An 18,646-nucleotide genomic window follows, 5' to 3' on the forward strand; every position below is an offset into this window, starting at 1 on the left:
CAGCCTCCCCAGTAGCTGGGACTACAGGCACCCGCCACCACACCTGGCTAATTTTTTTGTATTTTTAGTAGAGACGGGGTTTCACTGTGTTAGCCAGGATGGTCTCGATCTCCTGACATCGTGATCCGCCCACCTCAGCCTCCCAAAGTGCTGGGATTACAGGCGTGATAGACCCACATTTTTTTACATTATAACATTTCTTACATTAGGATGTGTCTTATTATTGATATATATTTTTTTTGAGACAGAGTTTTGCTCTTATTGCTCAGGCTGGAGTGCAATGGCACAATCTCAGCTCACCGCATCCTCTGCCTCCTGGGTTCAAGCCATTCTCCTGCCTCAGCCTCCCGACTAGCTGGGATTACAGGCATGCGCCACCATGCCCGGCTAATTTTGTATTTTTAGTAGAGACGGGGTTTCTCCATGTTGGTCAGGCTGGTCTCAAACTCCTGACCTCAGGTGATCCGCCCGCCTCATTTTTTCTTTTTTACCAGTAATTAATAGTACTTCTTAAAAATCAATGGTGTTTTATATTTGATGAAATATGGTACTTACAGCTTATTAAACTTCACTCGTAAGTCAATATTAAACGAATATATGATTTAACATTTGAATAGTGGGTTGTTTGGAGTTTAGGGGTAAGTGACTGCTAGCTACTCTGCTGTATTATAAGGTCCTGTAGGTGTAGACTGCAGTAGCCTGTGTCTTACATATGCATAATACATATGGTTAATAAGTGTACATTTGTTAAATTCATGAGTACGTGCACGAATAAATGTTTACCAGGGACACAGTTTGAGAGGTGAGTTGAAGGAGTATTGAGTATTTAATGAATAGAGCCTTGGATTATTGATTAGGAGCATGGTACTGGTCATACAAGGCCCATGGTTTGAGTCTCTCCTGGGCAGGTGCTCTTTGACCATAGATTGCATCATTCATCCCACCAGCCATTTTATAAATGATGTGTTACTATCTATGGTAAAGAGGACCAGTATGTGGCTGACAGGTACAGATCTATCACCCCTGTTGAAAACACATCTCTCTCAGATTACTCAGCCTCTTTCCTTCATTGTCTTTATTACAGTTTATACTGTTGGTAGTTTTGTTTTTCTTTGTGCAATGTTTAGCTCTTTTACAGGGCAGGAAACTTCATGTGGGTAGGGCCTGAGCCTGTCTTGTTCACCTGTGAATCCCTAGCCCCTGACAGATAGCCTGTCACAGTCAACATCTCAAAGCAGTTTGGTCTGCTCATTCTGCATTGGTAATAATAATGGTAATAAAAAGCTCTTAGGGATATAACACTTGCTGTATCTGTTTTAAATCGTTTATATATTACTAACTCATTTAATTCTTACCCCAGCCTATGAAGGATATACTATTATTGTCCGTGTTTTACAGTGAGGGCTGCGCCTTTACAAATGTATTATATGTTAAAAACTTAGAGGTATATTTGTGCATACTGCACATTATATGTAGACATGGATTAGTATGTTTATAAATAAACATATAAGATGTGCACAAGGACATGTAGAAAACATTTTTGGCTAGACTTATTTGATTTTAAAATATGAACTATTTTTTCTCTCTTTTTAGGGATAGATTTGCCTTTGTGTTCATGTAGGGTTGTAAACCCAGTTTTGGGAGTGTACCAGAGACTGTGCTACCTGGTGCCAATTTAAGGAGTAATTTCATATTAATATCACAGCCTCCCAGGGGCAGCTGTTATTCCACTTCTAGGTGGGAAGACTAAGGCTAAGGGAGATCAAAAGGTGTGCTCTGGGTTACATGGCTGCTGGAAGGCAGAGCATAAACTCAAGACCAGGCCTGTCTGATTCCTGTGATGATGTTCTCAGCTGCTCCTGGGACACAGTCCCAAGGTTAAGCTGGGCAATTTCTAAGAATCTGGAAAGAAGGAGGTGGCCTAGGATGTGGCAACTACAGCATTCGCCATCAGAAATTATTCCTGGTGGCCAACCTCACCTTTCCTGCTCTAATATTTAATTTAAAATACTTATTTTTGGCTGGGCATGGTGGCTCATGCCTGTAATCCCAGCACTTTGGGAGGCCAAGGCAGGCGGATCACTTGAAGTCAGGAGTTTGAGACCAGCCTGGCCAACATGGTGAAACCCCGTCTCTACTAAAAGTACAAAAAAATTAGCTGGGTGTAGTGATGTGGACCTATAGTCCCAGATACCCAGGAGGCTGAGGCAGGAGAATCGCTTGAACCCGAGAGGTGGAGGTTGTAGTGAGCCGAGATCGTGCCACTGCACTCCAGCCTGGGCTGCAGAGTAAAACAACGTCTCAAAAAAAAATAATAATAATACTTATTTTCTTCTTATTAGTAAAGCTAGGCATCTCATCATATATGGATTTGCAGTTTGTCATCCATTGTGTTTCTTGTTCATGGCCTTTATCAGTTTTTCTCTTAGGCTTTGGGCTCCACTTTTTGTTGGCTCTTCATGTTGCTCACGTTAATTCCTTGTCTGTTAAATGTTATGAAAACACTCCTCTGGTCTGTCATTGCCTTTAACTCTGCGTGTGGTGTGTTTTACTCTGTCTGAATGCTTTCTTTTTTCATGTATGTAAAGATTCAATTTGTATTATTGCTTTTTTGGGTTTCATTTATTTAAAAAAATGTCAGCATGGCATTTGTACTAGATTAATGTAGCTTTGGGGACCGCCAGCAGCATTTTAGGGCTGAACTTCCATGCAGTCTCTATATGAATTTTAGGGAAACCTATGATCTTTATATGTACAAAAATAGATATAGGGTTCTTTTCCCTCTTTCCTGATAAGTGGGAGTTCAAGATTGACTTTTTCCAACTCACCGAAAAAGAGATGAACCTTATGATGTTTAGCTTGGTATAAGTGTTTCTTTTGGAGACCCTGTTTCTTGTCCTGGAATTCAGTGAAATGTTTCCCATGGACCTACTGTGTGTAAGGCACTGACCATATACCATAGGAGACAAGATGAATAAGACATGGTCCTGACACTCATGGAGTTTACAGTTAGCAGTGCGAAAAGTATTTAGGTGGTACTTGAAATAGTCTTGAAATAAATTTAAGCTTAGATAATTTCACTTAAAAATAACGTGATGAAAAGAGTAAGAATATGTGTGCACTCAGTAGTGTACTGTGTGATGGTGTTTATTGTATACCCACATGAAAGTGTTTGTAGCTTCTATTCTTCTTAATCTCAGATCCCTTTTAAAGTCCCCCAGTATACTCATAAATCATGTATATCGTGTGAAGATATAGGAATTCTTGACTGTGTAATGTTTTATTTAAATGTTAATTTATACGGATTAATGTAAGTGAAATTCTCAGAAAGTCGAGGACATTAAATCTTTAATTGAAAGGTAAGAGATATTTGCAAGATGGTTTGGCCACCAGTGTATGCCTTGTGTTCTAAATTTCACTTTAGGAAGTCACTTACTGTAGTAATTTGGTGGCTTTGTCTCCCTCCCCACCTCTTACACATTCATAGACTTCTCTACCTTGAATAGGTATGGGGAGTTTATCCACCCCAAATGCCCACGGCTTTTTTTTTTTTTATTATAGTACTTCACACACCACGCAGTTATGGCCCACTTTTATATCAGTTCAGATAGACTGTGAATTATTTGAGGGCTGAGACACTGTCATTCATCACTTTATCCTTGACACCTGACATTATGGCTTGGTATGGGTGCTCCTCAAATGTTGATTGAATCAATGAACGAACTCACATTTCAGTACCAGATGATAACCTTGTCTGGCATCATACAGGTTTATTGTCAGGATGGAATGTGATCAGGAATTTCACTTCCTTGCCATTGAATACATTTCTTGGATTTGCCTGTAAGACGATAATAGTCTATTAGTTCCAGCTTATCTAGAAGTGGGTCTGTATGAGCCCAGGCCTGGTGTGTAGATAGGGAGATCACACATGCATGAGCACACACACATCTACACCTGTGCGTTAGAGGTTTCCCAAGATTTAGTTAATTAGATGCTGTAGGCTCTCAGGGACATTGCACAGGCTGAGTAATACTAAAAGGCTAGGGGATTGGGAGGTGAGCTGCTGTTTATTACACTTCTGATACACTTTTTATGAGCACCAAAGATCTGATGTTGTAAAATCTTGAGCTCCATAGAATTGATCCAGGAGATCTGGAGTTACTACGAGAAAGCAGAGATCTTCGTTGGTCTGTTATTGGAGCTGTGCTTTAGGGACACAGACAGACCTGCCTTTTCTCAGGGTGACTTCTGCTCCTGTGGAAGGAGAAGTGAATTGTCTGATCTTTGTTAAGTTAGTGAGTATAAGAGTACTTGTGCAGAACCAAACTTTACCTACAAAAAGTATTTTATGTTAACAAGTAGGGACTCCAGATATCCTGATCATAACATCTGATCTTATAATGAAATCTTCTACCTTCTGGTCTGAAAACATATGGTATGATATGATATGATATGATATGATATGAGCATTTGTTGAAGATGCAATGGGAGGGACTGGTAAAGCCAATTCCACTAGTCAGAAATTGTAGCAGGGTAGGAAAGGGTGTAGCTTCTACACAAATACCATGGTTGTAGGTGTTCAGCTGGGAGAAGTGGGAGCCAAGGGCAAGAATGGGTCCCGAGTGCAGCACTGGCAAGGGTGGGCTGTGCTGCACAGCTCGGTAGGGACAGGGTCTCAGGCCATAAATCCCTGCTGTGTCCACTGGCCTAGAGTCAGATGCTTAGCTGTGACTGCTGTGCCAGAACTTGACCTGCAAAGCCGCTTGTTGAGCACAGTCTAGTATGAGAAAGCTGCCTGTTACGTAGCAGTTCTTTGTGTGTACCAAATATTATCCAGGTGGTAAGGGCTAAATCTGGGCCTGTCTTCCTCCCTAGAGGTGTAAGGGATTCCATATACTTCCTCCAGAAGCAGATGTTGTTGCTCTTTCAGTTATGGAATGTGAGGTCAGGACTTAGGTGGGTATGAGGCAGTGATTTAAGGCAGAAAGCATGGAGTGGACTCTGGGAAAATATGTGACAGGTGTTCTTTTTTTGTTGTTCAATAGAGATTACTGCTTATGTTCTTTTCTTGGGCTAGCTTCATGGGCTACCACAATGATAGGTAGAAGGCCTGGCTACTTTGAAAGGGCCAAGGATGGGCCACAGAGAAGTCAGGTTGTTAGTATTAATGGACATTTAGAAGGTAGCCCAAAATTTTAAGTCATCTATGTTCCTTCTACTGTGTTTTGAAATGTGGGGAGCTGGTTGTAGTAACTATTTAGATTTCTCAATTTCTCTTTTAGGTAGGTTGCTGCAATAACCTAGGGTTTTTTTTTTTCCCCCCCTAACAAGCTTTTTCCTGTCTTATCTACTTTCCTATTTGTTTTATTTTCCCTGTTTCTTTTATACATGAGTTCATATCAGAAGAGATTAAGTGATTTTGTATTATATTTTAGATAAGTTTTGTCCTATGACTTAACATTTAATATGTTGTTCTTACTAGAGAATGAATTGCTGAGTGATTTTTACTTGTATTCCTGACAAAGTTTGCCTCTTAGCTTACCTATTTAAAGGTATTAGGTTTTAAAAATTCGGGTCAAGTGGGGAAACGTGGCTGTTTAGTAAACATTGTTAATAGGGGTGACATTTTGTTTTCAGTCCCTGGATTTAATTTTAACCATTTATCTTTGAGCCCCAGTTTTTTTCTAGGAAATAAAAATGATAAACATTAGCTTTTTTTTCCCTCAGTTCAGAAAAAAACTACAGGATCGTGGTTCTTGATAAAGAGAGGATCCTGGAGAATGGAACAATGTCTTGTCTGTTTTTCTTATTTCTATGGTCACTGTGTCTTATTTAAAAGGTGGCATTTAGGTTTGCCGTGATCACAGGATAGCGCGTGCATTAAAGAATTTTTTTTTGTGATCAAGTTGAATTATTGTTCAAAAGTTTAGAAAAATTATAATGTGTCTTTTTTTTTTTTTTTTTTTTTAACCTCTTAGTGCCGCAGAATGGAATTCGGCATTGTTCCTATACAGCTTCTCGGAAACATCTCTATGTTGATAAAAATACAAAGATTATTTGCCAGGGTTTCACTGGCAAACAGGTATGTACATCTAGATTTTTATTTTCAAATGTAGACTAGAGATATAACAAATTAACTATTTTTTTATTTTTAATATCTCAAAAATAACACATGATTGTTGCAGAAAAATATACTGTACAGCAATGGGGTTGTATCTCAGGAGGAGGTTAGTTGCTATTGTCAGCCTATAACATAAAAATTGTGTTTAAACTTACCTTGCAAAGGAGTATATTGTATGCTTACTGGGAGTATGTTGTTTTGGAGGCCCATACACTTTCTTTCAGCAAATACAACACTAATGGTTTTCCTCCAGTGTTGAAACAGATCACTGTTTCTTTGACTAAGCACTAGGTCAACTAGATTCTTGTGTTTAGGTTTTGTACAAACAGACAAAAAACCGTATCGTTAAACACAGAATCCATATTCAGTGTGGAGAAATGCTCAAACCCAGAGAGGCTCATGGATACTGAGACAAGCGGAAGAACCCGCCCACTGACTTTTTTCATCTTATGCTTTCTCTGGGATGATGGCCTGGGACTAGCAGGCAGAATTGCCTGAAGTGTTTTAATTTGTTGTCATTTATTTATATTCATTCTCTCATACTCTTTCCTGTTCTTATCGTAGATTTTGTGTAAGTGTAAATAAATATATCTGTGATGCAATTCTATAATAAAATGCCACATAAGAATCTTCTTTCCTTTTTCCTACTTTTCTACTCCCCAGGAACTCCTTCTGTTAACAAGTTGGCATGTATCCTTTCAGATATTTTTCTTGTGCATGCAAACATATTTATATAATATGTGTTTTGTAGTGTTTATTATATAGAACTATATATATTTATATAACGTTATCCAGCATATAATATATATACAATCCATATTTCTATAAAATAGATACCTAAAAGTAAAATTGGATGTTATATGATCTGTGTATTTACAATTTTAATAGCTACTGCTAAAATGAACTTTAAAACATTGGAACAGATTTATTCTTCCACCATAGTAGATGCACAGAATTTTTTTAAAATGAGGTAATACTATCAAATCAATTAGAGTATAACCACGTGTCTTAACCCAAAGTATCCCTTTTTTATTATTAAAGGAGATATGGCAAGATAAAAGCAGTCAATTTTTTTTTTTTTTGTAATTTAAGGTTAATGATTTTTCTGTAATTAAAAGAATTGTCATGTCAATTCTTCAGTATCTTGGTAATCTAGAGCAGAGGTCAGTAAACATACTCTGCAAAAGGCCAGATTGTAAACATATTAGGTTTAGTGGGTCATATAGTCTGTGTTACAACTACTCAAAAGCATTTTAACAGCAAAAGCAGCCATAGAAAATATTGTCAATGAATGGGCCTGGGTGCGTTCCAATAAAACTTAATTTACAAAACCAGGTAGTGGGCCAAATCCTATAGACTGCAGTTAGCAGGTTGTTTCATGTAAAATGGTCCTTTTGCTTTTTGTTTTTTGTTTTTTTTTCCTGAAATAACTGAGCACACGAATGTGTTGCAGTGGACCTTCTTTTTCTTCTTCCATTCCTCTATTACTGTAAAAAAAAAAAAAAATCCAATATCAAAAAATGAAACACCCATAAAACCATGAAACTTTGTTCCTTGTAAAAATGGCAGGATGTGGTAGCCCACACCTGTAATCCTAGCACTTTGGGGAGCCAGAGTAGCAGGACTGCTAGAACCCAGGAGTTTGAGACCAGCCTGGGCAACATGGTGGGACTCCATCTCTACAAAAAAAACAGAAAAATTAGCTGGGCGTGGTGGCGCATGCCTGTGGTCCCAGCTACTCAGGAGGCTGAGGTGGAAGGATCACTTGAGTCCAGGAGGTTGAGGCTGCAGTGAGTCATGATTGAACCACTTACTCCAGCTTGGGTGACAGAGTGAGACCCTGTCTCAAAAAAAAAATGTTTATTCTGATAGCTAAATAATCTTATGTATGCCACTTCCCTTATATACATTCTAAGGAAAGTAGATCTTCATCCAAGATTTGAAGTGCGTTCTATTATCCCCTTCCCAGTTGATGTTATATCCAGCCTGTTTTTTGTTATATATTAATATTATTAGCATATAATCAAATGTTTGATTAACCCAAATTCTCCACATAAATTTATTATATATAATTTTTTCTGTTTGCCAAATATTATATGATTATGTGACATTTTAAGCTGTGAGCTTTTTTGTAAGAACCATTGCCCATGGTGTAAGCACTATTCAGAACTGTCTCTATATTCTAAATAAGGTGATAGTTTGCCTAAATATTTAAATCCAAGGGTAGTTACAGTGTTTTTCAGTTACCTGCAGTTAACATTGTTTCTCATTCACTCTCCTTTTTTTTGTTTTTGTTTTTAAAGTAAGTGAGAGCGTTAATTGCCTCAGGTTTGTTGATTCAGATTCATTTTAGAGATAATGGTGAGGTCTGAAGTTTAGAACTTACTTCCACAGTAAATCTGCATATTGTCTCATTAGTTTGTTTTCTCAGTACACACATTGTTCCACGTATGAATTAAAAATCCTTGCGTTTTTAGAGTATGTTTCAGCAATGCAGTTTTCCAGTGGGTGTCATCTTGTTTCTTTTACTGGGTTCATAAGCTGCTAAAATTATTACTGTTCCTAACATTGTACTGGCTGGTGATGATGGTAAAACTAAGAAACATAAGCTTATTTTGAATAGATGTGTTATTCCTGTTTAGCACTACTTTAGGATTAAAATTTGGTACTTCTGAATTTACCTGGCAGTGTAGTCTAGGGCAGTGCTTCTCAGTGTCTGTAGCAAAAAACCAGTGTAGGTGCTTGTTTTTAATTTTCAGTCTAATGTAGATCAATATTTTTATAAAATACAGTAAAAGCTGTAGCAATGTCATACAAACATTTTTACTTTTTTAAATTGCAAACATTTTTACTTTTTTAAAAATTAGATTTTCCCCGTCCCTCTCTCCCTTCCTTCCTTCCTTTTTTCGTTGTTTTTCTTTTTCCTCTTATCTCATTACAGAGCAGCAAGAGTCTCCAAACTATACTTTGAATAGCACTGCTTTAAGAGAGAGAGAGCACTGGCCTGTGGTTCTTCAAAACCCTGCCCCTGACTTTAGACAAATTAATTGACATGCTTGGGGCCAAGTTTCCTATTTTGAAAAAGAATTTGAATCAGAAAATTTCTGAGGTCCTTCTTAAGACCCTGATTTTTATTCCTTTAACAGAACGTGAATAGTTGGGACCGCATTTTGAAGGTCCTTGAAATGATCACATAGATTTGTTCATTTTTCAACAGCTATTTATTGAATGCCTACTGTATATTGATTTAGGTGTCATATTGCAATGAACAAAGTGGACATAAATCACTGTCTTCATGGAATTTATATTTTAGTGGTTGGTGGGGAATATATCAACAAAATCAATGAGTATATTATGTGGTATGTTACAAAGTATAATTGCTATGGAATAAATAAGCCGGGGAAAGGAGGAGTGTGTGTAGTCCTGGTGGTTAGGATGGAGGAGAGGGTGATTTTATATCAGGTGGTCAGGGGAAGTCTGATCTCTGAATTAAGATGTAAAGGAGATGTAGGAGTGAACCAAGTGGATATCTTAGGGAAGGATATTCCATGCAGAGGGCACAGTGAGGCCGTGAGGCAGGCATGTGCCTGCTGTGTGTGGAAGCCACAAGGCCAGCGTGGCTGGAGTGTAATAAGTAGGCAGGTACGGGATTCTGATGTGGGGAGACAGCTTGTAAATTGACTTGTAGGCCAGTATATGGAGTTTGGCTTTTACTTGACTGAAACCTAAGACAATCAGAGTGTTTGATTAGAGGAGTGCCGTGATCTTCATTATGTTTTGACCAGATCACTCGGGCTGATGTGGGGATTAGATTGAAGGGGAGCAAGGGCAATAACCCTTCAAGAGTTGAAGTGACTTAGACCAAGGTGATAGCAGTAGAAGGGGGAGGAGTTGTCAATTATACTATGAAGATAGAGAAATAAGCTCTACTAATGGATCTAATATGGGACATATGAGAAAGAGAATAATCAAGGATGGCTTCAGTGTTTTTGGTCTGATTATCTGTAAGGCATGAAGTTGTCTTTAACTGAGATGGGGTAGATGGAGGGGAGTGATTGGGAACTCAGTTTTGGACATGTTGAGTTTGAGATGCCTGCTAGTTCTCAAAGTGGAGGTGTCAGGTAGGCAGTTGACAATGTGAATATGGAGTTCAAGGCTTAGATATGTGGGGTGTATGTGTCTTTGTGTATGTGGGAGGGGTCACCATATAGATGATATGTATTGCCATGATAAGGGATGACATCACCAAGGGCATGAATTTAGATGAAAAAGAGAAGTCTAAGGTGTTGCGGGAAGTCAGGAACCCTGAACGGAGGGACCGGCTGAAGCCACGGCAGAAGAACATAAATTGTGAAGATTTCATGGACATTTATTAGTTCCCCAAATTAATACTTTTATAATTTCTTACACCTGTCTTTACTGCAATCTCTGAACATAAATTGTGACCATTTCATGGACACTTATCACTTCCCCAATCAATATCCTTGTGATTTCCTATGCCTGTCTTTACTTTAATCTCTTAGTCCCGTCATCTTTGTGAGCTGAGGAGGATGTATGTCGCCTCAGGACTCTGTGATGATTGCATTAACTGCACAAATTGTTTGTAGAGCATGTGTGTTTGAACAATATGAAATCTGGGCACCATGAAAAAGGAACAGGATAACAGCAATGTTCAGGGAACAAGAGAGATAACCTTAAACTCTGACCACCAGTGAGCCGGGCAGAACAGAGCCATATTTTTTCAAAAGCAAATGGGAGAAATATCTCTGAATTCTTTTTCTCAGCAAGGAACATCCCTGAGAAAGAGAATGCATCCCTGAGGGTAGGCCTCTAAAATGGCCACTTCGGGGGGTGGCCATCTTTTATGGTCACAGCTGTAGGGATGAAATAAGCCCCAGTCTCCTGTAGCGCTCCCAGGCTTATTAGGATAAGAAAATTCCCGCCTAATAATTTTTGGTCAGACCGGTTGTCTGCTCTCAAAGCCTGTCTCCTGATAAGATATTATCAATGACAATGCATGCTGGAAACTTCATTAGCAATTTTAATTTCGCCCCGGTCCTGTGATCCTGTGATCTCGCCCTGCCTCCATTTGCCTTGTGATATTCTATTACCTTGTGAAGCACGTGATCTCTGTGACCCACACCCTATTTGTACACTCCCTCCCCTTTTGAAAATCACTAATAAAAACTTGCTGGTTTTACGGCTTAAGGGGCATCATGGAACCTGCCGACATGTGATGTCTTCCCCGGACACCCAGCTTTAAAATTTCTCTCTTTTGTACTCTGTCCCTTTATTTCTCCGACCAGCTGACACTTAGGGAATATGGAAAAGAACCTACATGAAATATCGGGGGTGAATTTTGCCCAATATCTGGCTGAATTTCCCCCAATACTAAGGAGAGAGAAAGAGAAGAGAAAAACCAGGGGAAGTCAAGCCCCAGAAGCCTAGTGAAAATGAATCAGTCCTTGGAGCTGTTTTTGGTTGTCATTAACTGGATGGAGTTATGAGAGTTAGGAGGGTGTGCTACTGGCATCTAATGAGTGGAGCCCATGGATGCTGCTAAATGGCCCACTAGGCAGTGGATGACCTCTCATAAGAAAGAATCATCCTGTCCAAAATGTCAATAATGCTGATGTTGAGGAGGAAAAGTGAATGGATAGAGAAATACAGGTTGGTGGGTGGGCAGTATTAAAGGCTTACTTAAGGTGAGTGATCATTAATTTAAAATGAGACCAGTTGACATGTTTTTTTGTTTTTTTTCCCCTAGCCACTTTTTGGCTGCGCATGTATAGGCTTAGAGTAGGGGAAAAATTGGATTTGACCCAGGTTGTGGTTTTGCCAGATATTTAAGTTGAAGTGAGAGAAAGCCAAGGTTGTTGTAGGAGGGTAATGGATTTTAAACTGAGGAGTGTGAGCACATGAGGAGTTGAGAAACAGGGAGTTTCTGGTTATCAGCCAAGTTTGAAAACAGGGAATCAAAGAGGCCTTGTTTATAGCTATTTTGGCTTTTCAGAGGCTTGTTTTGCTTCAAGGTTCAAAGCTATGTTTAGTAAATATATGTTATTGTCTGGGAATAGTTAACCTATTTGTTTTTCTTTTCCTAAGTTGCTAAGATTGCTTTTGCTTCTCTTGGGCTTATCAGTCTGCTGTTTCTCATGGATCTTGTGCTTTTTCCCCTCAGGGCACGTTTCACAGCCAGCAGGCATTGGAATATGGCACCAAACTCGTTGGAGGAACCACTCCAGGGAAAGGAGGCCAGACACATCTGGGCTTACCTGTGTTTAATACTGTGAAGGAGGTAATTAGTGGTATCTGAGTTTGGCAAGACAAGAAAAGCAAGGGAAGAGCGAGCATTCTTTGGGTAGAGATCTTAATTATGTTTTTTTGGTAGAGTCACTTTCTATTTGAAAATTCAGTAACCTAGAGAAATTTGAATTGCCATCAAAACCAGTGTGTTATTTTTGTTTCTAGGTATGAATCAGCTATTAAGGGAGGAAGTACTGTGGCCAGGCTTCTGTTTGGCTTTTTACGCTTTCCTTACCTTTCTTCTTCCAGTATGTTAGTAGTGCAAATGTCAGCAACCACACCTTAATTCTTCCTGAGTGGGGACTATGCAGTAGGCACTGTGCTAGGTGTTTCATTCAAATTGCCCTGTTCAGGCCTCACTATTACCCTCGGAGGTAGGTGCTGTTATCATCCTCATTTTAAAGATAATGATGTTACTAGTGCAAAGAGGTTAGAGATCTTGCCCATGGTCTCACAGCTAATTAAGTGGCAGGCTTAGGATGGCTTGAAGTAAAGAGTGGTCCCATGTGAAGAAACTAAATTGTAGAGTCAGATTTACAAATCACAGTGTCCTAGATTCTCCTCAAACTGCTGATTTCTTAATAGTTACCTTTTAAAATGATTTTTAAATTAAATTTTAATTATTTGTTACAAAACTGATAGGTACTTTTTGTAAAAATTCAGACGATACAAAAAGTAAGTAAAGTTAAATTTTACAGTGTTTTCGAAATCTCAGATTTTGCCTCTGTAGGGAGCTAATTTAAGCTCAGTGTGTAGTCTTTCATTCTCTTTTTACTCTTATATGAATATATACAAAACTAATAGTATTTAAAAGAAACTATAGTGTAAATTCTTGGGTATTTAATTTTAAAAATCTAGGAAATAAACTTAGTTCTTTGGGATGATGTGTTGATCAGCCTTAAATGTATTCTTCCCCTCTTCTTTTGCATATTTTTAAGGTATGTTTTAAAGCATTACATTTTTTAAAGTACAAATTTAAAGTCCTTCCTGCCTTAAATTCTATTATGGCTGATTTTATAACCTCAAAATATAGAGAGGAGATGTTTTTTTACAATTCCTCTAGGTAGACTTTTCTTTTGTCATGAGCCTCTTTTTGCTTTTTTTTTTTTTTAAAGAAAGTTCTTCTTGCTAAGCAATCCATTTATAATTTATAGTGACACAAATAGTTGTGACATTTGGAATATTCTATAAGTTTTTTGACAGATATTGTTTATTTTTCACCCTTTCTGCTCTTACAAAGGGCTTTTTGAATGAGTAGGGTTGGTACCTTTCATCCATATGACGTCCCAGCAAAATATTTGCTGTTGTCACAGTATAGCTTCTGGCAGTATTTGTAGACTTTAGAGGTAGAAAACTATGTAATGTAGGTACTTTTCATTAAAGTACCTACATCCCCATGATGTGACTTTTTTTGATTCCATACTAGTTTTAATGTTTTTTTTGTCTCCCCCTCTGTTATCATCTTGAACAGAGTTTTAAAAAATTATTTTTAACCCCCGGCATCATTTGTGGATGATATGTTAGCATTCTTTGACTCTGTTCACTGTCAGGCTGCTTTCAGGTTTACTGACATGCCATAGAGAGTGAGATGTCACAGAAGCTTTCAATTCACAGTGGCATTCAAATGGGCTGAGAAAGGGCTATGCTTGATTCTGTTCTACTCTGACAGTGTAGCAAATTTGAGAATGGGAAGAATGCTATGTCTCTGGGTAGTGTCCTTTTCTTACCCCAAGACATTATTAAAATGATGGTATTGAATTTATTTTACAATGTTTATGATTTAACAAATAATAAGGTGCTTCGTCGTTAATGTTTCAGGCCAAAGAACAGACAGGAGCAACGGCTTCTGTCATTTATGTTCCTCCGCCTTTTGCTGCTGCTGCCATTAATGAAGCTATTGAGGCAGAAATTCCCTTGGTTGTGTGTATCACTGAAGGAATTCCCCAGCAGGACATGGTACGAGTCAAGCACAAACTGCTGCGCCAGGAAAAGACAAGGCTAATTGGGCCCAACTGCCCTGGAGTCATCAATGTGAGTGCAAAAAAACAAAAAGAAACTCAGATTAAGCCTCTCACAAGGCTAAACAGCTTTGAGTGAATGCGAGTGTATTTGTGTGTATGACCTGTGAGTGACTTTTTTTTTAACTTTTCTGAAAACTATGATTACTTTCAGCCTGGAGAATGTAAAATTGGCATCATGCCTGGCCATATTCACAAAAAAGGAAGGATTGGTGAGTTTGTTTGTTACATTCTTATAGATTTAAACGTTATTTGCCTTAAACCCTCAAAACTCACAAAGAATTTTTGACTTTGCAAATCAAGTTTAATTAGTTTGACTTGAGTAGAATTTACCAGGGAAGTTTTGTAGTCTATCAATTCTGTATCTTGAATATAATGAGTTTATTTGAGAAGCCGTTACAATTCTGCAGAATCAGTGAAGATTTTTTTGGTGGTGGGAGTTTAAAGATTTTTTTCTGCTCAGCACTCTGTGGATTACTCCATGTGTTGGCATATATCAGTAGTTAATTTCATTAACTATTATAACTTAGTTATTGCTAAGGAGTATTCTGTTGTATAATTATACCACAGTTTGTTTATTCATTCTCCCATTAATGAACATTTGGGTTGTTTTCATGTTTGAGCCTTACAAACAAGGCTTAGGTCAACATTTGTGAACAGGTCTTTTTGTGGAAACATTTTTGTTTCTCTTGGGCAAAATGTGTAGGAATGGAATTGCTAAGTCATGTTCATATGAACATAAGTCAAGTATATTTAACTTTATAAGAAACTGCCAAATAGTTCTGCAAAGTGGCTATATCATTTTATATTTTCACCATTAATGTTGGAGAGCTCCAGTTGCTCCATATCTTCACAAAGATTTGGTATTGTTAGTCTTTTCATTTTTTTGAGACAGAGTTTCACTCTGTCGCCCAGGCTGGAGTGCAATGGCTCGATCTTGGCTTACCCCAACCTCCGCCTCCCAGGTTCAAGTGATTCTCCTGCCTTAGCCTCCCGAGTAGCTGGGATTACAGGCATGCGCCACCACGCCCAGCTAATTTTGTATTTTTAGTAGAGACGGGTTTCTCCATGTTGGTCAGGCTGGCCTCGAACTCCCGACCTCAGGTGATCTGCTGGCCTCGGCCTCCCAAAGTGCTGGGATTACAGGCGTGAGCTACCATGCCCGGCTATTAGCCTTTTTAAATGTAGCCATTCTACTGAGAGTAAAATGGTATCTCTTGTGGTTTTGAGTGTCCCTGATGACTAATGATGTAGAGCACCTTTTCATGTGCTTATAAGGCCATTCACATACCTGCTCAATAATTACCTTGTTCTTTTAGATATCACAAACTTTCTCAAAATGTTTTAGGTTTGTAGGCACCTTAGAAAGCAGGGCAGTGATCAGAAAGGCAACTCAGATGGCCTGTCATAGGAAAATTGCACTGCTACTTGGTTAGTTCCTTGAGGAAAGTTAGCCACATTAGGCTTGTGTTTAGGCTTTACACCAAACTTTCTCTAAACTATACTGTTTTTCAGTCATGAAAGATGATTGACCATATTTTTCTCTATCTGTAAACCATGGCTACTAATAAGGGTAATTGTCACAGTGGGTGAGTGTCGGCTGTGCAGTTTACAGAATTGGGTTAAAGATCATGATTTTTCTTTATTACCAATGTCTCTTGGAGCTGTCAGCCCTGCTGCCAGTGGCAGTACTTGATAATTTCATTTATGAGAGAGGTTTCAGGGAGCTCCATAGGCCATCTGAGTTCCAGTGGGGCCAGATCCATGTATCACTGATGCTCTTGTACGTATTTGAATATTTCTTATATTCTTGGGTCTGTTTTGAAGGCTGTGGTCTTAAGGTGAGCATGGAAGGAATGCTGTGCTGAGTTGCCTTTCTGATCACTGCTCTGCTTTCTAAGGTGTGCATAAACCTAAAAAATGAAAGTCAAGAGAAGTTCAGGGAAGTCCTTTAGACCTTGCCTTTGTGAATGGTCATCACCCATTGATGAGACAGTCGTTTGGGAGACTGCTTTTAATTCCTTTGAAAAAGGACTTATTTAAAAAAAAAAAAAAAAAAAATATGTGACACTGTGTCCAGAGTTGGTTCCTTCCAGTGGGTTCTTGGTCTCGCTGACTTCAATGAAGCCGTGGACCTTTGCGGTGAGTGTTACAGCTCTTAAAGGTGGCACGGACCTAAAGAGTGAGCAGCAGCAAGATTTATTGTGAAGAGTGAAAGAGCAAAGCTTCCATGGCATGGAAGGGGACCTGAGTGGGTTGCAGCTGCTGACTGGAGTGGCCAGCTTTTATTCCCTTATTTGTCCCCTGCCCGTGTCCTGCTGATTGGTCCATTTTACAGAGTGCTGATTGGTCCATTTTACAAACCTCTAGCTACAGAGCGCTGATTGGTGCGTTTTTATAGAGCACTGGTTGGTGCATTTTACAAACTTCCAGCTAGCTACAGAGCGCTGGTTGGTGCGTTTTACAATCCTAGCTACAGAGTGCTGATTGGTGCATTTTATAATCCTCTTGTAAGACAGAAAATTTCTCTAAGTCCCCACTCAACCCAGGAAGTCCAGCTGGCTTCACTTCTCAACACTACAAGATTTTTGAGGGGGTGAGGAGAGAAAGATGGTTATTTGTGCCAACTCTTCCTATTTTGGTACCATTGCTAATAGTCTCAGTAGCCTCCTTGACTTCAGATCCTTAGGTTGAGAGTTAAGGGAAAGGAAGGACTTTTCAGTCCCTTGGATATTTCTGAATGGAATATAATGTAATGTAATAGCAGTATAATAGTGTAATGGATTTCCAGTTTTTGTTAATAACAGCTAATATAATTGCATATCTCTTAATTGAGTGTTATCGAAGAAAGTGATTGGATTCCAAATTGATGATATTTAACTGCACCATGTTATTTATTTCTCTTATGATAGACAGTTTGTTACTCTCAACCACATGTCACATACTTGACTCTTCTGGCCTCTTTTAAAATTTTAAACTGCCTATATTGAGATAACTATAAATTCATGTGTAGTTGTAAGAAATAATACAGACAGATCACTCTTTATCCAGTTAGCCCAATGGTTAACATCTTGCAAAACTGTAGTATAATTTCATAAACAGGATATTGACATTGATACAGTCAATATAGAGAACTTTTCCATAACCACAAGTATCCTTCATGTTACCCTTTTCTAGTCACGTGCCTCCTGCTTCCACCCCCTTCTCAGTTCCTGACAACCAGTAATCTACTCTCCAATTGTATAATTTTGTCATGTCAAGAATGTTATATAAGTGGAATCATACAGAATGTAGCCTTCTGGGATTGCCTATTTATAGTCAGAATAAGTCTCTAGAGATTCATCCAGCTTGTTGTTTATCAATGGTTTGTTTCTTTTTATTACTGAGGAGTATTCATGGTATGAATGTACTTCAGTTTGTTTAACCATTCACCTGTTGAAAGACATCTGGGTTGTTTTCAGTTTGGCCTATTACAAGTACCGCTGCTATAAACATTTGTATACTGGTTTTTGTGTGAACATTGTCTTCATTTTTTTGGAATAAATGTCCAGGAGCATGGTTGCTGGGTTGTATGATACTTGCAAGTTAGTTTTTTAAGAAACTGCTGAATTGCTATCCAGTTGAAGAAACTGCTAAATTGCTATGCAGTGTGGCTGTGCTATTTTCCATGTCTACCAGCAATGTATGATCCAGTTTCTCTACAGCCTTGCCAGCATTTGGTAGTGTCACTGTGTTTTTATTTTAGCCATTCTGGTAAGTGTTTAGTGATAGCTCACTGTAGTTTTAATTTGTATTCGCCTAATGGCTAATGATATTGATTATCTTTTTATAGAATTTTAAAATAAATTTATTTGCCATTTGTTATCTTTTTCAGTGAAATGCCCCTCCTTGGGTTTTGCCCATGTTCTAATTGGATTGTTTACATTTTTATGGTTTATTTTTTAGAGTTCTTTGTATGTTCTAGATACTAATACTTTGCTGGATATGCAGTTTACTTTTTCATATTTATTTAAAAGTGATCTTGTTTGTATCTATAAAAACTCTTCTTGGGATTTTGATAGGAATACACCATTACATAAGTAGGTAGGCATTATCCACCTAATCTTCTCAATGATGAAATGTCCCATAGAGGGGAGGGACCGTGTTGAAGACAGAGGATGTGGATGGGACAAAGGCACTGAGAATAGGGGAAAATTGATAA

General features: G+C 38.5%; 1 protein-coding gene across 2 annotated transcripts in view; it reads left to right on the forward strand.

Moving 5' to 3' along the window:
- The window catches only part of SUCLG1 (succinate-CoA ligase GDP/ADP-forming subunit alpha), a 36,092-nt gene that overhangs the window by 3,769 nt on the left and 13,677 nt on the right, over positions 1–18,646 (forward strand). For both annotated transcript variants that reach the window (XM_004029518.4, XM_055378933.2), the window contains exons 2-5: positions 5,979–6,082; positions 12,303–12,419; positions 14,246–14,458; positions 14,600–14,657. In XM_004029518.4, coding sequence (XP_004029567.1) covers positions 5,979–6,082; positions 12,303–12,419; positions 14,246–14,458; positions 14,600–14,657 — 492 coding nt within the window. The remainder of the gene's footprint in view (positions 1–5,978; positions 6,083–12,302; positions 12,420–14,245; positions 14,459–14,599; positions 14,658–18,646) is intronic.

This window comes from Gorilla gorilla, chromosome 12 (genome assembly GCF_029281585.2).
Source record: "Gorilla gorilla gorilla isolate KB3781 chromosome 12, NHGRI_mGorGor1-v2.1_pri, whole genome shotgun sequence".
NCBI lineage: Eukaryota > Metazoa > Chordata > Mammalia > Primates > Hominidae > Gorilla > Gorilla gorilla.